Genomic DNA, 25,110 nt, shown 5'->3' on the forward strand with positions numbered 1-25,110 from the left:
TTAATTTGGCCATAAAGTACAGGGAGTCACTGGTAGAATCAGGACGAAAGCCCAGGATTCCTGACTGCTTTAGCCATGAGAAAAGAAGAGTGATTAGGACTTATCTCCTATCTTGCTTACTGTAACCATCTCCTCTCTGGATTTCCCAAAGCTCATGTTACCCCCCTGCCCGTCTATACAAAATACAAATGATGATTTTTCTTGACCGTCATTCTGGTCATGTCCTCTCCCTCCTTAATCCCCCTCAAAAAAACAACAAAGTTGAATCCCTCCCTTGAGTAACATCTAAAATTTAGATTATAAGATCTTTCAGATCGGGACCATGTCTTTCTATGATTTCTGTTCATCATACTCTTGGAGTGCTAATAAATAATAATCTAATTATCTCTTTGTCTCTCTCATCCACTCTTGTTGCCACATCTTTTCCCTGTAGTCTATATGCCTGGAACTTGCTGCCTGAACTGATTCACCCTCTCCTCCTTCAAGGATCAAAGAATATAAGCCATACTTACAGGATAGGGGACTGTATCCTGGGAAGCAGTGACTCTGAAAAAGTCTATAGTCATGGTTGATAGTGAGCTGAACATGAGCTCCCAGTGTGATACTCTGGCTAAAAGGGCTAATGTTGTCCTGGGATGTATATACAGGAGAATCTCTAGTAGCAGTAGAGAGGTTTTTACCTCTGTATTTGGCACTCGTGCGACCACTGCTGGAATACTGTGTCCAGTTCTGGTGCCCACAATTCAAGAAGGATGTTGCTAAATTGGAGAGGGTTCAGAGATGAACCACAAGAATGATTAAAGGACTAGAAAACCTGCCTTACAATGATAGACCAAAGAGCTCAATCTATTTAGCTTAACAAAGAGAAGTTAAGGGGTGACTTGATTACAGTCTATAGGTATCTACATGGAGAACAAATCTGTTAATGGTCTCTTCAAGCTGACAGAGACAGGTATAACATGATCCACACTAGGGGTGTGCACAAGGGGGGACAAGCAGGGGCGTGCGCGCGCACACACACACACACACCCCAATAATCATTGAGGGCACTCCTCTGGCCCCAGGGATGTGGGGAAGGGAAGAGTGAGCTCCTGCAAAGGCGGAAGTGAGGAGGGGGGCAGAGTAAGTTCTTCTTGGGGCAGGGATGTTGCCCTGGGTTTGAGAGGTGTGTATACCCCAGAATGTGATGAAGCTAATTGCAACCATATCATGTGCATTCAGTCACCTTGAATTAATGAAATAGAACACCACATAGTTAAGGGTTAATTTGAAGAGAGGCTTTCAGAAGCAAGGTCAAAATTAGCTACAGTTTCTGTTAATCAGAATGGGAGGAGGGGACAGACAAGTAAACAATTGAGACTGAAAATCTTGGTGGCTGGAAAATCTTGAATCTAGACACCTCGGATATTAAGTTTATTGAAAGTTAGGAAAGTGATAATCCAGTAGAGGTCATTATGACCTATGTGGTTTGTAGAAGTTAGTTATAAAAGATTAGCTAATACAGTGTACTTTGGAGCCACAGTGTACTCTGAAGAAGCCATCTTGAGAGATGTTTTTCCTGACACCTTTTTTTCCCCGGTGGGTGAGCAACTGGCCACTGTGAACTGGCTGTTAATTATTCAATACCATTCCAGATGTTAGGTAAATATCTGGGATGTTCTAAACCTATTGCTTATGTCTATATGTGCTTAAATCTAATAAATTGCAGTGTTAGACAAGAGCACGCTTACTTGCATTTAATCCTTGATTAGACAGAATTGCTGAGTTGCTGTTCATTTATTCCTGACACTGCCTGGAGTGAAATAGTTAAGTTACCATTGTTGGGGGTTCTGAAAACTCTGGGTAACCGGGGGGAGGGGTGCAGAATGTGCCCCTTCAAAAGGGGGTCAAATTTAAATTCCTGTGCATGCCCCTGAATTAGACAAATTCAGACTGGAAATGAGGCATAAATTTATGACAGTGAGGGTAATTAACAATTTACCAAAGGTCATGGTGGATTCTTCTTCATGGATCATTTTTAAATCAAAATTTAATGTTTTCCTAAAAGATATGAGCTAGGAATTATTTTGGGAAAATTCGATGGCCTGTGTTTATACAGCAGGTCAGCCTAGATGATTGCAAAGGTCCCTTATGGCCTTGGAGTCTACTAATCTGTAAGTTCCTTCTCAGAACACATTTTCCTCTCATAGGGCTCCAAAATCTATTCTTTCCATTTTAGAATGGGTGTTTGGGCGCATACACTTGAGAATGTGTTGAGAAGTAATTTGCAGTGGTGCTACAGCTGAGCTGGTCTCAGGATATTAGAGAGACAGGGCAGGTGAGGCAATAGCTTTATTGGGCCAACTTCGGTTGATGAAAGAGACAACTTTCAAGCGCTTCTTCAGGTGTAAGCTCAAAAGCTTGTCTTTCACCAACAGAAGTTGGTCCAAGAACAGATATTTTTTGTATGGCAAATAATGTAACACACCACCTCCAAGGTGCACGCAGCAACATTTTTATCAGCCACATTATCTTAGCCCTTGTCCTCTTTTTCCCTTCTATGGCTCATGCTTGTGTGTACAATTATATATCTTGTAATCGTGCTGAGATATATGTTTTGTTCTCTTGTCAGTAAAGTGCCATGCTTATTTATTGCACTACAAAAATAGCCATAACAAGGTAGCCGTTGTATTTTGTTTCAGTACCTTGGACAGCTCTCTGCCTTATTGCTGCAAGATGAGAGCAGCAGTACCGTCTCTAACAGGTAGGAAATCTGTGTGCAGGTGGAACAATCACATTTCTAAATATTTGTTTCACTGTTGTATGCGAAAAGGAATATTTTATAGCTACCTATTATGTTCGGATCTATTGTAGCTAATACGTCTGCCTTAGACTGGTTGCTTTTTGGATTGTTTGTTTAGTGTCTCATGAAGAAGTCAGCCATGTCAAATTAGATTATTTTCTGATGTTGCAGAAAATGACTGTCAATTAGCTAAATGCTTGTCCAAACAATCAAGAAAACTGCAGTCCTTGATCATCCTATTAGAATATTCAGTGCTCTGATTTAACCCATTCAGTGCCGCTTTCCCTTCATATACTTCCCTAGCCTCAAATATTCCCCTCTCTCTCTCTCTCTTGCTAACTGGGTTGGTGGGATCTGGGACCTTTTAAGAAGCTGAGTGGGTTACCCTTGCTATTTGCTACAATGACACCTGCAATAGCATCCTTTGTTTGTGAGAACAAAGCAAACTGCTCTCATCCTTTCCAAGCTGTCTGGAAGGAATAATCAAACATCTCCTTTTATGTTTACTACCTACTTCTGAACACAGAGAGTACTGTAATGGCTGTAATCAGCTTACACTGGGGTGGTCTGGCAATATTTATGGGGAGAGTGTTTTCCAAGAATGAGTCACTTTCCCACCCCGATACATAAGAATGGTCATACTTGGTCAGCGCAATGGGCAATCTAGCCCAGTGTCCTGTCTTTCCACAGTGGCCAAGGGCACCTGCTTCAGAGGGAATGACCAGAACAGGCAATCATCAAGTGATCCATCCACTATTGTCTACTCCCAGCTTCTGGCAGGAAGAGGTTAGGAACACCCAGAGTATGGGGTTGCATCCCTGACCATCTGGTCTAATAGCCATTGATAGGCCTATCTTCCATGAACGTATCTAATTCTTTTTTGAACCCCGTTATAGTTTTGGCCTTCACAACATCCCCTAGGAAAGAGTTCCACAGGTTAACTGTGTGTTGTGTGAAGAAGTACTTCCTTTTGTTTGTTTTAAACCTGCTGCCTACTAATTTCATTGTGTGGTCCCTGGTTCTTGTGTTATGTGAAGGAGTAAATAACACTTCCTTATTCACTTTCTCTACATTCATTATTTTATAGTCTTCTATCATATCCCGCCCCCCTCCAGACACATTTCCTAATTTACTTATGATGTTGGCTTCTCTGAAGCATTTAGTGCTGGTAGAAAAAGAAACCCATAAAACACTTTCAATCCACACCACCAGTCAATGTGCAGTGAGAACTATTCATCACAATTTCATGATGGTTATTCATAGTAATCATCTCCCTACAAGATATTTTTTCACCAGTGTACTACTTGCTGTGGTTTGTTTGTCCTTGGGAAATTTCTTACTCCTACAATGCTTCCCTAAATTATCTTTTCTTTGTGCAATGCAAGAAGAAAATACTAGGAAATCAATATATCTAGTAGTTTTCCAGCTCTACAATGCCATCTATCATGTCAATGGGCCATTTATTAACAATTACTACAGTGCTATTTTAAGTTCTTACCATGGCAAGAAATTTATTGTAACTGGTATCCAAGAGTTATTTGAGATTAATGTTTTAATATGGATGCTTAGTAATGAAGGTAGAACTGCAAAGTATCTCATAATATATAATTAAGTGCACAATATATTAGAAATCAGGTAAGATTTTTTTTTTTAATGAAGATAATTAACCTTTGGAACAATTTACCTTGGACTGTGGTGGATTACCCATCACTTGAAGTCTTTCACTCCAGATTGGATATCTTTCTAAGAGATATGCTGTAGCTCAACCAGAAGTTGTGGACATGATGCAAGAATGACTGGGTGAAAGTGTGTGGAATGGGTTACGCAAAAGGTCAAACTAGATGATGATGATCATGGTCCTTTCTGGCCTTAAGAGCTATGAATCTACTCCCACTATAAATAGTGATACACCTTCCACCAGAAGCCATTGCAAAAACTCTGAAGTTGAACGTATTTTATTCAGCATCTAAACATGTACCAAACAATCCAAACTGAATGAGAATTTGCTTCCGTGACATAAGCCAAGATCTGAAATTCAAGAAGGATTCAGGGCAGGAGGAGTAGGTTCATTCATTAATATATTAATGAATTTAGTTTAATGAACACAGGGTATAAGAGTTCCTATAGTTAAATCCTTCTATTCAACACTGCATTAAGCAACAAGTCTAATAATACATTCTAGCCCAAACTACCTCCTTCATTTGATGTATGCATAGACTTCCACTGAAAATAAAGCAATACCACAAAAAGACAAATACAGAGATCCACAGCGGTGTAAAATAGTGTAGCTCCACTGAAGTTAGCTCAGGATCTGGCCAATTGTTCATAGAGATGAAGCTTTCCCATCACTCTTGAAAGGCTTAGATTATTTATACTGAGTTATGCAGCCATCAGCAAAACTACAAGTCAGATATTTTAAAAATGATGTCACTACTCTGAAAGCAGTAAATAAGGACAAGAAACTTAATTTAAATTGTATAAATACTTCAGCAAAGAGTAATTCATCCTAGATATTTATTACTCAGTCTGTTTCCATAGCTTAGGTTGAAAAGTTGGGTCACTCCTGCTGATTAGTTAGAATTGTTTGCCTAGGCTGGTTTGTTTCTGAAGTACAGTGAAATGCCAGTGTCACATAGTGAGTCTGAAGGAATGTACAGATTTCAACAGTCATCCAATGGGAAGCACTCCAGGAGTACATAGCTCTTGGCACAACTTTGTAGACTAGTAAACCCCTTTTAAGGAAGTGAGAAAGTTACTGAATATCTGGGTCAATGATGAGTGCTATGATACAGTTGAATTTCAAGCTATATGCCATCTGGGCTGCACTCCTTCTGTACCTCATTATAAGTTGGCAGGGCTATCTGTACAGCGATGTGAATGGGATGTGGTAGTTCAAAGGGGTGGATCACATACTTCTCTTGGCTGATGTGCTGATTTCCTCCTCTCAAGACAGAAAGTTACAGAGCTGTTGACTGCTTTACAAAGGCAAGGGATATAAAGCAAAATGAAAATGGGCATTTTGGACCAAGATTACAGTTCTTCTTAAGCTCATGCTCAGCCCATGTGTTCACCAAAATAGGAGCTGAAATTAAAAGTGGCCCAGATCTTTCAGTCTCAGGTTCGTCTCCTACCTGTATCTATCACCGGGGGCTTGTAATCTTTACATAAAACTCAAACCAATAAAGGTACAACAGAATTTATTAAAGGGGATGGCAAGAACTCCCAGGATAAACCAGATAAACAGATAATGATCAGGCAAATTACAAAATAAGGCAAGCTGTACCAATAAGGGAACGGTGGATACAACCAAGTGATGGTTACTATACCATTTCTGGCAGCTTGATTCACTGATGTCTTCTCCTGAGGGTAGCACAGCACAGCAAGACTGCTGGATCCCTCAGACGGAACCAGGGAACCCGGAACAGGATCAGATGAGTGCTTCTAAACCCTCCCACTCCCTATCCTGCGTCATTGTGTGTGTGGTGAGTAAATCCTATACCGGTGGGTCAGGTGTGTGTAGGTAAATATGACAAGTAACCCTTGTGGGGTGAATGGCCTACCCTCAATTACTGAGTTTGTCTCCACCAGACACTACCACTCAGATGGGCAGCCCCGATCTGATTTGAACACTGCCTTATATAGACTTTTGATCACTAGGCAGATTAGGTGATTGACAGCTACTGTTATTTCCCGCCAAAACAGAAAAAGCGCCAAACTACAGCTAGGAGGGGACAAGAAGGGCTTACAAGATGGACACCCAGTTGTCCTTTAGAGGAATTCAAGATGGCCTTATGATTTTATCTCTACACATGTTCTGGGTATGTGGAGAAATGTGTACAAAGTTAAATGATCTTTGCACCTGAGTTTCTTGTATACGAAGCCCATGTAGCAAAAGTACTAACTGCAGTAAGAGAAAATATAATAGCAACCACAGCTAAAATTTCTATCCGCACTAAACTATCACTCTTCTTCTTCATCCTAATCCTTAAAAATGAAGAACTATTGAGAACCCATTCTGTATGAAGGGCCAGCTGATATAAAATTGGTGTACCTCCCCCCCATTCATTTCCAAGGCATGCTGATTTACACCAGCCAAAGATCTGACTCATGGCGAGTAGAAAGGAGAGTCTTGTAGCAAGTTACTGGCCACAAAAAACTGTTCCTGCTTTAAAAATAGAAGCTGAACCTTTAAACTGTGAAGTCAGAGTTGATTGGCTTGCACATCTGTATTTTATGGCCTTGGGAAGAATGCCAAATGGTTTTCCAGTCCAGACTATTAAATTGCTAATCTATGAGCAAGCCCTGTGCACAGAGGACAGACCATCTCAGCTGTATGAGTGAAGAATGATTTAATGCCCCTTGCCATATAATCCAAAAGAGTCAGCATTTGTCAGACTTCTGATCTTACTTAACTCCTGGCCCCAGTAAAAACCATCGATTGAATCAGCAAACAACTTTGCAAAGCAAAGAATGTTCCAATGCCTTTAAGGCATTTACAAACAGACCTGTATAAATAGAACCATGCTTGCATTGTTTTGTACCACAGTAGTTTAAATGGTTCAGATCCTGAAAGGTATTTAGGTACCTAACTCCCATTGGCTTTAATGGGCATTAGGCGTCTAGATCCTTTTGGGGAGCTGGACCAAGATACTCAACATTGTCTTGGTATGGTCCAGAAAGAAATGATATACCTAAACTGTAGTGCTATCTTGATATGTCCAGTGGAAATGGTCAGAAAGTTGGGGGTCAGAAGGAGTTGTATGTGAAATATTTTGCCAACCCCCCCCCCCCCCACACACACACACACACAATATTTTCCTAAGCTTTCCATGGTAAAATTTAATGAAACTTTGAAAACTTAAAAATTTTGGCCAAAAATCAAAGTTTCTATTTGGAAATACTGCCACAGTGCCTCATGGGAGCTAAAGACTACATGCTTCATGGCCTTTATCTTCTCTATAGGCGAGGCTCCCTGGTTGTACTACATTTCCCATGATGCGTCATGGTTTCTTTCTCTTGGAGCAGGGAAGCAGTTCATCGTGGGAGTCACTGACCATGTTGCGTCACAGGAAATGTAGTCTGGCTGCGGGGGTTCAACCCATAGAAGAGAGTGGGGATATGAGACAACTGAACTACAACTCCCATGAAGCACTGTGGCAGCATATTCAAAGCCGAATGTTTCCGTTTTCAGGCATTGAGTGTTTCAAAGAAAAAGTGAAATTTGTCACAGAAAGCAGACACTTTTTGCAAAAAAATTAATTTAGTAAAAAAAAAACAATTTTTCATTGATGAATATTTTTCATGGAAATTTTTTGACCACTCCTATTGTCCAGTTTCATAGCCTTTGGGAAAACATAATTGAAAAAGTAAGCTAAAATTTTCAAATATGGATGCCTAACGATTGGCCATATTTAGGCACCCAAATCAGTCAACTGATTTTCAAAATCACTGAACACCCTGTGCTCCAGAGTACTTCAGCTGAAGTGATGAGTACTCAACACTTCTTAAAATTGAGCCCTGAGACCAAAACTTTGAAACCTGGATGTCTACAATTAGACATCTAGGGTCTGATCCAAAGCCTGCTGAAGCTAATAGAAAGACACTCATTGAATCAATGGGCTTTGGAACAGGCCAATTGATCCATATTTAGGCACTTATATAAAAGTGGCCTGATTTTCCAAAGTAAATTCCCATTGATATTGGCAGCTGCAGATGTTCTGCACCTCTCAGAAAAATCTAGCCACATCTATTTAGGTGCCTAAATTTGGATGCTGTCATTAATATAAAGGGAAGGGTAACCACCTTTCTGTATACAGTGCTATAAAATCTCTCCTGGCCAGAGGCAACATCCTGTTACCTGTAAAGGGTTAAGAATCTCAGCTAACCTGGCTGTTTTATGTGAATTTTCCCCGTGTTAAGAGGGAGGTTTATTCCGGTTTTCTGTAACTTTAAGATTTTGCCCAGAGGGGGATCCTCTGTGTTTTGAATCTGAATATCCTGTAAAGTATTTTCCATCCTGATTTTACAGAGGTGATTCTTTTACCTTTTCTCTAATTCAAATTCTTCTTTTAAGAACCTGATAGATTTTTCATTGTTCTTAAGATCCAAGGGTTTGGGTCTGTGTTCACCTATGCAAATTGGTGAGGATTATTATCAAGCCTTCCCCAGGAAAGGGGGTGTAGGGCTTGGGGGGGATATTTTAGGGAAAGATGTCTCCAAGTGGGCTCTTTCCCTGTTCTTTGTTTAAAGCGCTTGGTGGTGGCAGCATACTGTTCAAGACCTAGGCAAAGTTTGTACCTTGGGGAAGTTTTTAACCTAAGCTGGTAAGAATAAGCTTAGGGAGTCTTTCATGCGGGTCCCCACATCTGTACCCTAGAGTTCAGAGTGGGGAAGGAACCCTGACATGGTGCCAGAGCGGTGGGATCATTTTGAACCAGAGATCATTTTGAACCAAAAGCACACACCCGAAGAGGTATTTTTAAGCTGAGGGCAGCTAGAGGGTTTTCTGTCTATTTGCCTGGAGACAGAGGTGTTAGTTTTTTTACAAAGGGATTTTTCTTTTTTGAGCTGGAGTTTTCTCTACCTAAAGGCAGGGTAGTTAACCTCCTGCAGGGAAATACACAAGTTTGTTTGTTTTTTCCCCCTAACTCTCAGGTATAGCTAGAGTTAAGCACAAGAAAGCAGGAAAATGACTACCAATGAAGCAGCTAATAAACTAGAGCTGGCCAGATTCAAAGCTGAAGAGAAACAAAAAGAGCATGATAGAAAGATGGCCTTAAGGTGCTTGGAGGTGGAGGCAGAAAAAGCCAGGGTGGAGGCAGAGGAAGCTGCCCACAAGAGAGCTATGGAGGAGAAAGAAAAAGAGGAAGCATGCACTGGAGATGGAGAAGGCAAGGGCTCAGCAGAATACGCCAACCAATCCTAGCAATTCTTCTCCAGGTACCGCTTCCCATGCCAGAAAGTTCCCCGCCTACAAGGCAGGCAATGATACCGAGGCCTTCTTAGAAAACTTTAAAAGGGCCTGCCTTGGGTACAGCATCTCTACAGACCAGTACATGGTAGAGCTGAGGCCACAGCTCAGTGGACCCTTAGCAGAGGTGGCGGCTGAAATGCCTAAGGAACACATGAACAGTTATGAACTTTTTAAAACCCAGGCAAGAGTCAGAATGGGGATAACACCCGAGCATTCCCGTTGGTGGTTCAAAGCCCTAAGGTGGAAACCAGACGTGTCATTTACCCGACATGCCTACCACATTGTGAAACATTGGGATGCCTGGATATCAGGAGCAAGTGTTGAATCTCCAGAAGAGTTGCCCTTCCTAATGCAAATGGAGCAGTTCTTAGAGGGTGTTCCTGAGGAAATAGAAAGGTACATCCTAGATGAGAAGCCCAAAACTGTAATCAAGGCGGGGGAGATTGGAGCCAAATGGGTGCAGGTGGCAGAAAAGAAAAAAACTAGTAGCAGTTGGAGCGAATATCAGAAGGGGTAACCTGAAACAAAATCCTAACACCGGGGGCAACCCAAGGCCCCACCTACATCCCAAGGAAAACCCCAGACACCTTATCGTCCCACCACACCATTCTCCAGCAACCCACCTCGCCCCAGTGACCAGTCAACTGGGCAATGTTTTAAATGTAATGAGCTGGGGCATGTGAAGGCCAACTTCCCCAAGAACCCCAACAGATTACAGTTCATTGCACTGGGGTCACACCAAAGGTCCTCAGGCGCAGATGCCTCCCAGATACCCTTAGAGCAAAGGGAAACTGTGAGTGTGGGCGGGAAGAAGGTTACAGTGTGGAGAGACACTGGAGCACAGGTGTCAGCTATCCATCAGTCCTTAGTGGATCGCAACTTAATCAATCCAGAGGCCCAAGTGATGATTCAACCCTTCAAGTCCAACTCTTTCGATTTGCCTACAGCCAAGCTGCCTGTCCAGTACAAGGGCTGGTCAGGAACGTGGACTTTTGCAGTCTATGATGATTATCCCATTCCCATGCTGCTGGGGGAAGACTTGGCCAACCAGGTAAAGCTGGCCAAGAGGGTGGGAATGGTCACCCGCAGCCAGACTAAGCAAGCTTCCACACCTATCCCTGTTCCTGAGCCTTCCACCAGCCCCCTGTCTGTGTTACCAGAGACCCAGATGGAGGCGGTGGAACCGGATCCCCTGCCAACAACTACAATGGCCATAGTGGAGCCAGTCCCAGAGACCCAGCCAAAGCCAGTCCCCGAACCGAAACTGGTGAAGCAGCCAGCACCAGAACCATTGCCAGCACTGAGTCCAGTGCTTGCAACCCCATCCACAGCTCCAACACCAGAGGGCACCACCGAACCTGCACTGGCAGCAGCAGCAGATGACCCTACACAAGAGGCTCAGCCAGAGCCTGAAATACCCCATAGTGCACCAGCGGAGAGCAGTTCACCATCAACGGAAACAGCCCCATCACCTGCATCGCTTCCAGAGGGACCAAGCCCAGGTCCACATCCATTAAGGAACTGATGTCTCCAGTATCAAGGGAACAGTTCCAGGCTGAACAGGAAGCAGATGAAAGCCTCCCGAGAGCTTGGACAGAGGCATGGAGCAACCCACTGCCTCTCAGCTCTTCTAATCGATCCAGGTTTGTTGTAAAAAGAGGACTTTTATACAAGGAAACTCTTTCTGGTGGGCACCAGGAAGACTGGCATCCTCAGAGACAGTTGGTAGTTCCAACTAAGTACTGGGTCAAGCTCTTGAGCTTAGCCCATGATGGCCCATCCTAGTGGCCATGCTGGGGTGAACACGACCAAAGACCATTTGGGGAGGTCATTCCACTGGGAGGGAATGGGCAAGGATGTTTCTGCCTATGTCCGATCTTGTGAGGTATGCCAAAGAGAGGGAAAACCCCAATCATCAAGTCAAAGCCCCTCTCCAGCCACTCCCCATCATTGAGGTTCCGTTTCAGCAAGTAGCTGTGGATATTCCGGGTCCTTCTCCAAAAAAGACACCCAGAGGAAAGCAGTACATACTGACTTTCATGGATTTTGCCACCCGATGGCCAGAAGCAGTAGCTCTAAGCAACACCAGGGCTAAAAGTGTGTGCCAGGCACTAACAGACATTTTTGCCAGGGTAGGTTGGCCCTCCGACATCCTCACAGATGCAGGAACTAATTTCCTGGCAGGAACTATGGAAAACCTTTTGGAAGCTCATGGGGTAAATCACTTGGTTGCCACTCCTTACCACCATCAAACAAATGGCATGGTGGAGAAGTTTAATGGAACTTTGGGGGCCATGATACGTAAATTCGTAAGTGAGCACTCCAATGATTGGGACCTAGTGTTGCAGCAGTTGCTCTTTGCCTACAGAGCTGTACCACATCCCAGTTTAGGGTTTTCATCATTTGAACTTGTATATGGCCGCAAGGTTAAGGGGCCATTACAGTTGGTGAAGCAGCAATGGGAGGGGTTTACACCTTCTCCAGGAACTAGCATTCTGGACTTTGTAATCAACCTACAAACCACCCTCCGAACCTCTTTAGCCCTTGCTAAAGAAAACCTAAAAGATGCTCAAAAAGAGCAAAAAGCCTGGTATGACAAACATGCCAGAGAGTGGCCCTTCAAAGTAGGGGACCAGGTCATGGTCTTAAAGGCGCTCCAGACCCATAAAATGGAAGCGTCGTGGGAAGGGCCATTCCCGGTCCAAGAGCACCTGGGAGCTGTTAATTATCTCATAGCATTCCTAATCTCAAACAAAAAGCCTAAGGTGTATCATATTAATTCTCTAAAGCCCTTTTATTTCAGAAAATTAAAGGTTTGTCAGTTTACAGCCCAGGGAGGAGATGACGCTGAGTGGCCTGAAGGTGTCTACTACGAAGGGAAAAGTGCTGGTGGCGTGGAAGAGGTGAACCTCTCCATGACCCTTGGGCGTACGCAGCGACAGCAGATCAAGGAGCTGTGCACTAGCTACGCGCTGACGTTCTCAGCCACCCCAGGACTGACTGAACGGGAATACCTCTCCATTGACACAGGTAATGCTCATCCAATTAGAGCCCAACCTTACCGGGTGTCTCCTCAAGCTAAAACTGCTATAGAACGGGAGATCCAGGATATGCTACAGATGGGTGTAATCAACCCCTCTGACAGTGCATGGGCATCTCCAGTGGTTCTAGTTCCCAAACCAGATGGGGAGATAAGTTTTTCCGTGGACTACCGTAAGCTAAATGCTGTCACTCGCCCAGACAACTATCCAATGCCACTCACAGATGAGCTATTGGAGAAACTGGGACTGGCCCAGTTCATCTCTACCTTGGACTTAACCAAGGGGTACTGGCAGGTACCGCTAGATGACTCTGCCAAGGAAAGGTCAGCCTTCACTAAACATGTTGGGCTGTATGAATTTAATGTGCTCCCTTTTGGGCTGCGGAATGTACCCGCCACCTTCCAAAGACTTGTAGATGGTCTCCTGGCAGGATGGGGAGAATATGCAGTCGCCTACCTTGATGATGCAGCCATATTTTCAGATTCCTGGGCAGAACACCTGGAACATCTACAAAAAGTCTTTGAGCACATAAGGGAAGCAGGACCAACTGTTAAGGCTAAGAAGTGTCAAATAGGCCTAAACAGAGTGACTTACCTTGGACACCAGGTGGGTCAAGAAACTATCAACCCCCTACAGGCCAAAGTGCATGCTATCCAAAAGTGGCCTGTCCCAAAGTCAAAGAAACAGGTCCAATCCTTCTTAGGCTTGGCTGGATATTACAGGCAATTTGTATCTCAATACAGCCAAATCGCCGCCCCGCTGACAGACCTAACCAAAAAGAAACAGCCAAATGCAGTTCAGTGGACCGAAGAGTGTCAGAAGGCCTTTAACCAGCTTAAAGCGACACTCATGTCTGACCCTGTGCTAAGGGCCCCAGTCTTTGACAAACCATTCCTAGTAACCACAGATGCGTCCGAGCATGGTGTGGGAGCAGTCTTAATGCAGGAAGGACTGAATGAAGAGTTTCATCCTGTCGTGTTTCTCAGCAAGAAGCTGTCTGAGAGGGAAAGCCACTGGTCTCCAAGATTTTGATTTCGACAAACAACACATCTCAGAAACTTCTAACAAAGTGGCTGATGCACTCTCCCGTGAAAGTTTCCCAGAATCAACTGGTCCAAAACATCCTTGAGATGTGGGAAATATTGTTAGTCTTTATACATTAGTAGTATATTTAGAGATGCATGTGTCTTATTAACTCTGTTTTCTCCTAGAGCTCCAGGAAGAAATCACAGCCAGTGTTTCACCCTATCTGTGATTTGTGGGGCGTGTCATAAATATAAAGGGAAGGGTAACCACCTTTCTGTATACAGTGCTATAAAATCCCTCCTGGCCAGAGGCAACATCCTGTTACCTGTAAAGGGTTAAGAAGCTCAACTAATCTGGCTGGCACCTGACCCAAAGGACCAATAAGGGAACAAGATACTTTCACATCTTGGGGGGAAAGGCTTTTGTTTGTGCTCTTTGTTTACGTGTTTGTTCTCTCTTGGGACTGAGAGAGGCCAGACAGAAATCCATCTTCTCCAACCCATCCTAATCCAAGTCTGCAATATTGCAACCAGTATAGGTAAACCAGGCAGGGCGGATTGGTTTATCTTTTGTTTTATGTGAATTTTCCCTATGTTAAGAGGGAGGTTTATTCCTGTTTTCTGTAACTTTAAGGTTTTTCCCAGAGGGGGATCCTCTGTGTTTTGAATCTGAATACTCTGTAAAGTATTTTCCATCCTGATTTTACAGAGGTGATTCTTTTACCTTTTCTTTAGTTAAAATTATTTTTTTAAGAACCTGATTGGTTTTTCATTGTTCTTAGGATCCAAGGGTTTGGGTCTGTGTTCACCTGTACAAATTGGTAAGGATATTATTCTCAAGCCTCCCAGGGAAGGGGGTGTGTAGGGTTTTGGGGGGATATTTTGGGGAAAGATGTCTCCTAATGGGCTCTTTCCCTGTTCTTTGTTTAAAACGCTTGGTGGTGGCAGCATACTGTTCAAGGCCAAGGCAAAGTTTGTTCCTTGGGAAAGTTTAAACTAAGCCAGTAAAAATAGGCTTAGGGGGTCTTTCATGCGGGTCCCCACATCTGTACCCTAGAGTTCAGAGTGGGGAAGGAACCCTGACAGATGCCCAGTTTGAAATTTTTGGCCTAGATAGAGTTGAAGGAGCTTTCACATAAACATGTCTGAGTTTGTGACTTCAGACTCAAATAAATGGCCTTATGTTTATTTGAATGTTTTCAGATTCATAGAGGGTGGCATAGTCTCGTACACTACATAAATGCGTGCACTGTATTCAGTATATAATGCTTCCAATAGCTGCATGCACAGCACATTTATCTGGAAATGGCTAAACTGTGTTTGTAAAGCAAATTTCTTCCTGAAAGTATTTTTCCATGTCAGGCCAGAAGTTTTAGAAATAATCCACTGGGAAATGAAGAGCAGACAGCTTAAGTGACTTGGCAGAACTGATTGTATATCCAAGTCCTAGTGTTAACCACTAAAACATCCTGCTTTAACTCTGGTCAATTGATAATATTCCATTTGGTCTTTTTTGAACTACTGCATTTTGAAAAAATGACCATTTTCAAAGACAATGCACCTCTGCGCTGAGAACGTGCATGAGGAATTTCATCCAAATTTTTCCAGAAAGTCAGAAATGCCTGAAAAGCGAGGCACTTATAACATATCTATTTACTCATATTGGCTGATGTCCAAAGGTGCTGTGCACCTAAAGCTCCCATAGACTTCAGGGAGAGTTGGGTTGCTCTGCAGTTCCCAAACTCTGGCCAAAATAGTTAGCAGCTTCTTCAACAGTGAAGTATCTGTAATTTTTTATCACTGTGTCTTGTTAGATGTCTCCGTATCGTATGCCACTGAAAGTGTTGCTATGCAGTATACTAATCAACAGGAAAGATTCTTCCAACCCAAGTGGTGCGCAGTGTGTTTCTTACCGCTGAAGTGGCAAGAGTTGGGTGTACAGCTGCAATGTCCTAAGTCCTAAGCTGTGATGCACGAGAGAATCTGAAAATCTATTTTTAAGCCACAGTGTAGATCTGATAATACCGGATGAGAGAGGCACAGTATGTGAAAGATGAGAATCATATTGAATTATCAGGTATTCACTATATTTAAAAATAGATTTTCCATGTCCTTCCCCAGACTTGGCTGCCTGTTTCAGATGTGCCGTTGGAATGCAAACAAATTGTGTAAATTAGTGGAATCATGGCAGCTCCTGGTGTCAGATGGGTCAAAACCCAAGGTTGCGGCTTTTGTTGGCACAGGCTAATTTAATGCCATCTCAGCTTTCTCACAAGAAATTTCACATGCCTGAGACCATATCTACACTAGCACTTCTGTCGGTAAAACTTATATCACTTAGGGGTGTGAAAAATCCCCACCCCTGACTGACATAAGTTACACCAACAGAAGCGCTGGTGTGGACAATGCTATGTTGGCAGGAGATGATCTCCCGCCGACATAGCTACCACTGCTCATTGGGGGCATCACAGCAAAATGATCAACACCCCAGCAACCACACCCTTTTAAAGATCCATGGATCCTACTCATGCCTATCACAACATGTGGTGTACTTCACCCAGTGCACGAGATGCCCCAATAACAACTGTGTGTGTGAAACCAGACGATCTCTAGCCTCTCAAATGAACTCACGCAGGAAAACAATAAAAGACAAAAAGACCCTGAGAGTGAACGCTTTTCATAAAACACTCACTCTATATCTGACTTATCAGTCCTCATCCTCAAAGGAAACATGCACAACACTTTCAAAAGATGAGGCTGGGAGCTTTAATTCACAGCTCTGCTAGCCACTAAAAATCATGGATTGAACAGAGACTCTGAATTTATGGCTTATTACAACAATCTTATTCCAACATTAACTCCCTCTTTTTGTCCTATGACAGCAGAGGTGTTAACGGGCCTCTCTACCTTGAATGGTCCTTTAGGATTATGTGATAGCTATGCTATGCTATGTAATAGTTTATGCTAAACTATCTGTTCCACCTGGCATTTTGCTGTGACACACGGAATACCTTTCTCAGACCTGAAGAAGAGCTCTGTGGAGCTCGAAAGCTTGTCTCTCACCAACAGAAGCTGGTTCAATAAAAGATATCACCTCCCCGACCCTGTCTCGCTAATATCCCAGGACCAACACACCTACGACTACACTGCATAGTTTAACAAGCGTCCTGCTAAAGAGAGGATTTCTTTACAGGAGAGGATTTAGTCTATTAACTGCAGAAACAGCTTTGCAATCATCTTTGAAACAGAGGAGGAAAACTATAGAGCAGCGTGGAAAGTACAGACTAAACAGAAAAATGACACTTACTTAATATCCACTTTTAAACAACAGATAACTGTAGCAGATGGAATAATGCCATGCAGCCTGAGATTTTCAGTGTTGTCCTTTAAAGCACTAACCTGATTCTCAAAACATGCTTACCATCATGCTTCTAAATAAAAGTATAACAAATCATCATTGGATAACATGCACCTAATCTCCTGACCTTTACTCATTCCTTTAAGTGTCCTAGCCAAGAAGCAAGCCAATGTAAGTACAATGAGATGTATTTAAATGATCCAAACTTCTTAATGCAAGCCTCATTTTATCTAAAATGTTACATCTTTTGAAGCCATTAGGATGGCATGTTTGAATTCTTGGGAAGACTTTAGCTGCTGATTGACAGATGAGAGGGTTGGAAGGGACTGCCTGGGTCCAAACCTAAGCACTGCTGTGTAACAGTCCCAAAGTTGGCCAAAGAAGATAACTGATGCATCCTCTACTGCTGGAAGACTCCAAGCAGCATAAAACCAGCCAAGCTACTCTACAGCACTCCCTCGCAGCCCTTTGCATAGGGGAGGTGCTGAGGGCAAGGAGGCACAACTGGAGTGCCTCTGTGCTCTGGTGATCTCTGGCTGCTGCAATGGAAACTTTCAGACTCTTGAAGTTAGAGCAGCCTTGGGGCTGCTGTAATAATTTATACTAACCCATGCCTCTGCTCCCTCCACCTCATGTGCCAATCACAGTTTGGTGACTAGACTAGATGCTCCCTGCACAGCCTTCTAACCCTATGATTCTATGAAATCAAAGAATTAGACCCTAAAGGTGACATCCAAAATCCATCCCTAGAAGATGCAATTATATGGCAATGCCAGCAATAAGGCAAAGGATTTCTTTAAAGTCTAAGTTCACAGAACTGGTAGCATAAATAATGGTCTAGCCATGAAAATTCTCTGGCCATTTTACTGTACTAACTATTGTGATGAAGTCATTTGGTATTCATGTGACTCAGTATGAGTTCCACTGGGACTCAGTAGCAATTAACTGGAACTTTATGTGTACTTTTTAACTAAAGGCAATCAAGCCACCAAACTTCCCTGGCTGTTGTCCTGTATTTCTCAAGTAAACACACTATATCCTTCCCTGAAAAGTAATCAGATCAAGGAAAGGATAAAAATTACTACAAAACATGTCTTACATTTTCTTCTTTATTCAGGAGAGTACAATGGTGAGCAAATGAAAAGGTTCCACATTTTTCATCTCAGTAGGTTTGTGCTTCTTTTGTCTCTGTTTATGGAGACAGTAACTGTTGGGGGGACAATAACATGTAACAACTACTGAAGATCTTGCCTTGTACATTTTACAGCTGGATTGCCAAAGAATAAAATAATTACATCATCATAGACCCATGTAAAACACACATTATCTCAGGCAACAGGTGTTTTAGAGTAAAAAAAGTTTACATTCTAGATCTACATGAAGCTAATCACACAATTATACAGTAGATGTCACATATTTCTGCAGACACAAACTTAAATGCATTCACGGAATATGCCACAGTCTTTTATTCCTGATAAGATTTCACCAGAATCCACATGAGGAGCACAGTTATGAGGACAATCATGAAGTTGAGGAAAAGCTCTTGCGTGGATCGGTCCATTTTCAAGAATGATCAGAGGAAGCACGGAGGCTAACAGTTGAAGCAAAGGGAAACCCTCAGGGAATCCTCCAAGAGTGTCCTTGAGATCAGCCTCCAGGTCAGAGTCTCTCCTGAAAAAAACACACCAACAGAACAGACATATGAAGCTAAGAAGCCTAATAGCTATGTATATTACTATAAGTAAATGTTATTTCTATTGCTAAAAGTTAGTGTGCACTGCAGAAGTTAAAAAGCAAAGAGTATCTCTATCAGCTTATCACCTTCTTTGATTTCCACCATTTGAGAAAACATGTTCTCAGTGTCACCCCAAAATACATCTATCACATAACAAGCAATCCTTGGAAGTCAGCTTTGACTTGCACCGTTATTTTTTTAAAAACTTCTGCCATATTCTTTTGAAGTGATACTTACTGTAAGCATATTACTATTAAAATTACTAACATTCAAATATTTGTTATTGTATCATTTTAAAATAGCTAGAAATTTTTCTCTGATATTCAAATCTTAAACTCTACATCTCTCTCTCTTCCTCTCTCTCTCTTCATTCCATACTACTAGTTTTACTTTAATACTGCAAGTATAACTTGGAAGAATCACTAAATTCAGCATTTCTTTGCAGTGCTTGGAAGAGAAAACAACTTGAAGGATTTTTGTTATGACTAAAAAGGGGAGAGGTGCAGTTATACAGTTTTGTTTCTGAAAAACATCAAAATTCATGGGCTAAAGCTAATAGATTAAATAGGTTTTTTCTGAACTCTTCTGACTTGCCTGCACTTTCAAGTTGCTACAGTTCTCTTAAATAGTAATGCCTCTTGAGCTATATTAAAAAACTTTTAATCAGCTATTGTTTTTATGTGATTCACTTTAATCACAGAAAGTCCAGATTTGTGTATGTTTCCCTGGGCACACACAGAGAAGTGATAACATTTGTGATGAGTACCCTGTTGCCTAATCCTATTTGTGTGCTGTGTAATAAATATGAAAACTTTTTTAAAAAAACAAAAAGAGAACTAAGCTCTGGGCAAAAAAAGAAATGCAGCCATGCAAACAAACTCTTAAAGGAGAAGCTAGATTAGAAAGTAACATCTATGATGAACACAAGAGCAAGGTCAGTATCATACCATGATGAAGACAGAAGGCTTTAACTGGAAATTGTCTTAGTTTACTAATGAAATATTAAAAGCTCAATATGTGGTAATGCAGTTAGGCAAATTCCCCTGTCCTCATGTTGCTCGATCAGCTTCATATTTTATTTGTACAAAGGAAAAGTAGATCTAAAAAGTAGCCCATGATTTACCTGAAGAGGATAAATGAAATGGTATTGCAGCTTCTGGAACCCTAGGTCAATCAGATACTATTTCTTCCTCAGCTTCTGCCGATCTCCCAGTGCAGTCTGGATTCCCAGTCTCTGTGTTGGAACTAAAGTAGTCGGAGGGAGGAGAGCAACAAGCGTATTGGCAACAAAAGTGATGACATCACCAACTAAATATTTTAAAAAGGCTATGCTGGGCCTCAGGATTCAATTAGGGCTATTTATGCATTTGGGCATATGGATGGATTTGCATATGACCATTTCATTTCTTCCTCTGGTGAGTTGCTTTAATGTCAGACATGTACAAACCCTTTGGAACCAACTGGATTTCACAAATGTTTCTTTTGTGCTTCAAGTTCACCAGTTAGTATCTTCATCCGTACTGTAAAAAAAGGTGTTTGAAATACTCCATATTCATTTTCAGGATCTGTACAAGACACTTTCCAGTCTTTAGAAACTGGACAAAGTCCGGGCTACATTGTTTACTTTACAAGTACAGTCACCTGTTGCTGCCTTACATAGTTATTATAGTCTCTACAACGTCTCATGTTCTTATACATTTAGTCTAAGAGAGAGACAGCTAGAGCAAAATATTTTTGCACTTGGATATGCAGTAATTAAATAAAATAATATTTACTGGACATAAGAATTTGGGAATAAATTAAAGTATTTGAAAATCATGGACAGTTGCGTTAGTCATGCCCCATTAACTGCCTCTCCTGCCCTCTGCCTATTAGCCCATTTCCCCGGGGACTTACTCTAACATTCCAACCCCCTGAGCTACTTGAAAGAGTTGCCAGTAAAAAAAATTGCAATAAAATATATTCTCACCAAATGTGGAATTTCTTCCCCTAAATTACACTTCTCTAAAGTCCAGCCAACTTATATTGCCCACCTTACCTTAGCTTTGCTCCTTGGCAGCTGTAAAAATGGACACACATCAACAAAAATATTATTAAAATATAGAAAAGCATTTTTCTCAAATAAATTTGAAAGAGAATAGAACAGTATGACATAATACAGAATTAGGGCAAGATTCTACCATCCTCACTCCACTGGGCCAAATTCAGACACCTCAATTACACTGAATACCTTACTCTACAAATATTTCTATTAAGTCAATGCAACCACTATTGAATAAGGAGCTACCCAGCATGAGTCAGTGTATCAGAATCTGGTTCAAGTTCAGAAGGATATTCAAATCGGTCCCTTGCAATTATTTCCAAAAACTACATATTGTGGATTACACAAATTATTTACAAACTCACATGACTGTTGTGCATTTAAATTAATAACTTTAATGTTTCACTGACTTTTTGCATTTAATAGCTATTGACTCCCAGTTTGTACTCTATAATTTACTGACATTATTTCAGAACAAGTAATACAGTTCCATCCAAGTCACACAACTAATCACCAGCCCAGCCCATAGGAGAGGATGGGGGATATGAGAGACCCAAACTATAGTTCCCACATGGCACCAGAGGGAAATGCAGTTTAATGTAGACCTGACTCAAAATGAAACATTTCAGGTCACTTCAACACACTAAAATATTTTGATTAGAGTCAAACCAGCCCAAAACAAAATATTTCATTTTGGTTTTCCCAATAGGGAAACACTGAAATTGAAAATTTTTGGCAAAATTGAAATTTTCCCATGGAAAATTTTTATTTGCCAGAAACTATATTTTCCATCAAAAATCATCATGATGATGATAAAAGCAACTCCAGCCACCACCCTCATCTCCACATCTTCTGTGCTGCACACTATTCCTGAAATTCCTTTCCTGATTTGGCCTGCCATCCTTTCTGCCTCCAGACCTGCTTTAAACCACCGTTCCTCTAAGATCTCTATACCTAGCCCTCTCTTCCTCCAAGTGTTAATGAAACACAAAATGTTATAAATGTGGAACCAACCAGTCACATGCTAAACATCACCACTTCTTTTGCATTCCTTCCGTTATTTCTATAGTGTCTAAATAGGATCAGATCCTTCACTCTTATTTGTGTGGTATAGGACTTTACTCAGTGAGCTTTCGCTGGGACTGCTTACAGAATAAAATACTAGTCAATGCAAATAAGGTTGACAGAATCTGATTTTAAGGTCCAATCCTGCAATCAGAGGCACAAGAGTCAAGGCTTACGCCCGCCTGGAGTCCTATTGTGTTCAATACAAGGGCCCACCCCTGCAGCTCTGCTAGCAAGATTGGGGCTTTACACTGTAAACTTTCCAGAGCAGGGACCCTGCCCATATATATGCTTGTCTAGAAAGTATCGGGCATACTTTTTGGCACTATACAAAATATAATTCAATAACACTCTAATTAGGGCTTTCTGCTTTATATGTTCATCAAGGCAGAAGGAATTTATTTTTTCTCCTGCAATGGGCAACGTTGAGACAACTCATTTGACAGAACTTTTTATATCACCACAAGACACAGCTGGCAAAGGAAGAACATTTTTGATTGGCAGATATAGTCCATAGTAACTTTAGAAGAGACAAACTACTGTATTACATTTAGATTTTGTGCCATCTGGCAGGATACCTACAAGGCTTACAAAAAGACCTTAAGCTTAATGAGCACCATGTTACATATTATTAAGATGGGGAACATTTTTTGACTTGAACTGTGAAAGAAAATAAATCAAGCAATGTTTGGCACTTTTTCTGACTTATGTATGCCACAGCTTAGTCTGCAGTCTAAAATCACCTCTGAGTTCAACCTCTGAGCCATCTCACTAGACTATATCCCTGCTCTTTATGAAGTGTGAAAGACCTTAAAGGCAGTAGCAAAAGAGGATGCTTTTTTTAATCTAGTGAGTTAACCTCATTTAATGACGAAGGGAGAGAGGAAGGAAGGCAAAGGATGAGGTAAATGATTACATTTTAAATACTAGTCCTGGGTTTTGGTGATGTATTAAATAGTTCTTTTGTTGGCCATTTGATTTTCTTTTGACAGATTTGGTTGTTCTAAAATTTCACATACACCCTGCCAAAGTTCCCTCCTCATGCCTTACATATTCAAACTTAAGGCTCTGGTCTATATTTAAAGTTGCTGTGTCTGTCTCAAATTCTTTCTAGACTACACATCAAGTACCATGTAATCTTTCCAAGTAATTCTTATATAACAAGGCTGCATTCATTGTTGCGGGGGAGACTGTCTTAAGATTTCTTAATAAAATCTCATTAAGAGGGTTTTTTTAAATGTCAATGTCTGGGCAATGGTGGCCTTGGAATCTCTGTTCTGAGTGTAACAGAAGTGTATTGCCGAAAGATCCACTTGAAAAAATGACCTCTTACTATACACGCAAAGGTAAACATGAAGCCGTTGTAAGGTACATAAATCAGTGGTGTGAGTATTTTGCATATAATTACCATGTCCGGGTATAAGCACATAAAAATACCCACCAAGTTAGATTACTCAGCGTATTAACAATAGGCAATAGGTCTCTGAATTTGCTTTGACAGTTAAAAGTCCTTCTAAGCTGACAGCACCACATTATTGAAAAACCACCATGTCAATAAGATAAAATGAAGTATATGTACTTCATAATTTATTGACTGGTCCATTTGATTCCATTATATAGCCTCATAAACCTGTAAGCCTCACAATTAGGGCCCAATCCTGCTCCCACTGAAGTCAATAACAAAACTCCCATAAACTTCAAAAGAAACACGAGCAGGCCCTTAGTGTTTGCCGCTTACCCTCTCTCTCTTTCAGGAAGCTACTCAAAAATCCTCTCGGTGTATGAGGCATTACAGTTTCAAAGACCACAGCCCATTCTATGATGCCCCTTCTCTTGTGTATAGGTGTTTTGTTCTGACCTGTCCTGCTAGGGCCAGGCCCTGTCCCTGTGGAATTTCAGAGTAAGTGGCAAGGTGATGTGGTCCGAGTGGCGGGAGGGGGAGCAGCAGTAATTTTAACAGACTGGAGGAGACGAGGGTGAGAAGCAGAGAGCCTCAGAGTAGGAGGTTACAGCAGAAATGACCAAGGCATGGGCAAGGCATGACTCAATATATGTCCTACTCCTGTAAACCGAATAGCCACCAGGCCATTCACTTACATTCAATACCAGGCATGCCTAAGGCATTAATGCTCCCCATCTCCCAGATGGCATAGCTGGGAGAAAAACCCCCACTCCATCTTCATAATGTAACTCTCCTGCAAGGTGCCCACTCTTTCCCCTGTTAACAGGCATTGCAGCGTTAAGATTCAGACTCCAGAATAATAAGTAAGCACAACTATACCAATTGATTTTTTTCTTTATCAGGAAAACTTATGTGCCACCAGTTAAGAGAACAGAAAGAAATCTTCAGAAATATTTTAAGGTGCCACCAATATGTTATCTTTCCCCCCCTTCAAACAAGTTAAAAAGAACTAAATGACATGACAAGAATAAGAAGCACATATTGCCTCACCCTCAGCTGCAGCTAACTGTCTTGCCTCAAGGAAATTTGAGACAGTGGATAGCATTTAGGAAATTAAATATCAGAGGAAGAGGCTTCCCCTGCTGTGGAAAGTCTAGGCAAAAATATGTATTTTACATCTCATGTTGTGAAGCTACATATATCCAGCAGAACTGAATTCCAGGAGCACAGAAACCTGCTCTCATCTCTCTCTCGGTGGGGGAATAAGCCGGAAATAATCTCTCTGATAGCTGGGTTTCAGACCTTTCAAGGTTTCATAGATCATGATCAACTCATAAATTTTACCCTGGAAGGTAACACACAGTTAGCAGAGTGAACAGAAAACTGCCGTGAGATGTTCCCTCTGTGCTTCCTGGCATCACATGGGCATGCTGAATGCTGCATTGGTTGAAGCTGTTGACAGGCACTCAGAGTTAACCCTTAGAAAAGCAAGTTTCAGTAGTCCAGATTTAAGGGACCAAGGCACAGATTACTGCATCCAGGAAAAATGGTCGCAATTGTCTTGACATGGTCTGGTCAATGGTGGTTACTTGGAACATGGGCTTACTAGGAACAATCTCAGCAATTGTACAATGGCCACCAACCAGTAGGCAGAGCAGGAGTGCCCATTACATGTTATCATCAACTAT

The 25,110-nt window shown here is 41.7% G+C and overlaps 1 protein-coding gene and 1 long non-coding RNA gene across 2 annotated transcripts; one reads left to right on the top strand and one right to left on the bottom strand.

Moving 5' to 3' along the window:
* The first annotated feature begins 2,674 nt into the window (after window positions 1-2,674).
* LOC142069329 (uncharacterized) lies at window positions 2,675-9,523 on the top strand. The gene is made up of 3 exons (XR_012665111.1): window positions 2,675-2,743; window positions 6,153-6,264; window positions 9,437-9,523. It is a non-coding gene; the product is annotated as an uncharacterized LOC142069329 (long non-coding RNA).
* Window positions 9,524-18,274: 8,751 nt separating this feature from the next.
* SLN (sarcolipin) lies at window positions 18,275-20,149 on the bottom strand. The gene is made up of 2 exons (XM_048844694.2): window positions 20,038-20,149; window positions 18,275-18,850 (listed from the first exon to the last, which is right to left on the bottom strand). The coding sequence occupies exon 2, from the start codon at window positions 18,738-18,740 to the stop codon at window positions 18,645-18,647; it is 96 nt and encodes a 31-aa protein (XP_048700651.1). The 5' UTR covers window positions 18,741-18,850; window positions 20,038-20,149; the 3' UTR covers window positions 18,275-18,644.
* Window positions 20,150-25,110: the final 4,961 nt, after the last annotated feature.

The sequence above is a fragment of the Caretta caretta genome, chromosome 1 (assembly GCF_965140235.1).
Source record: "Caretta caretta isolate rCarCar2 chromosome 1, rCarCar1.hap1, whole genome shotgun sequence".
In the NCBI taxonomy this organism is placed as follows: domain Eukaryota; kingdom Metazoa; phylum Chordata; order Testudines; family Cheloniidae; genus Caretta; species Caretta caretta.

What these genes read in the sequence shown, in the direction of transcription:
- SLN (XM_048844694.2), bottom strand. Translation starts at nt 18,740, where the DNA reads ATGGACCGATCCACGCAAGAGCTTTTCCTCAACTTCATGATTGTCCTC.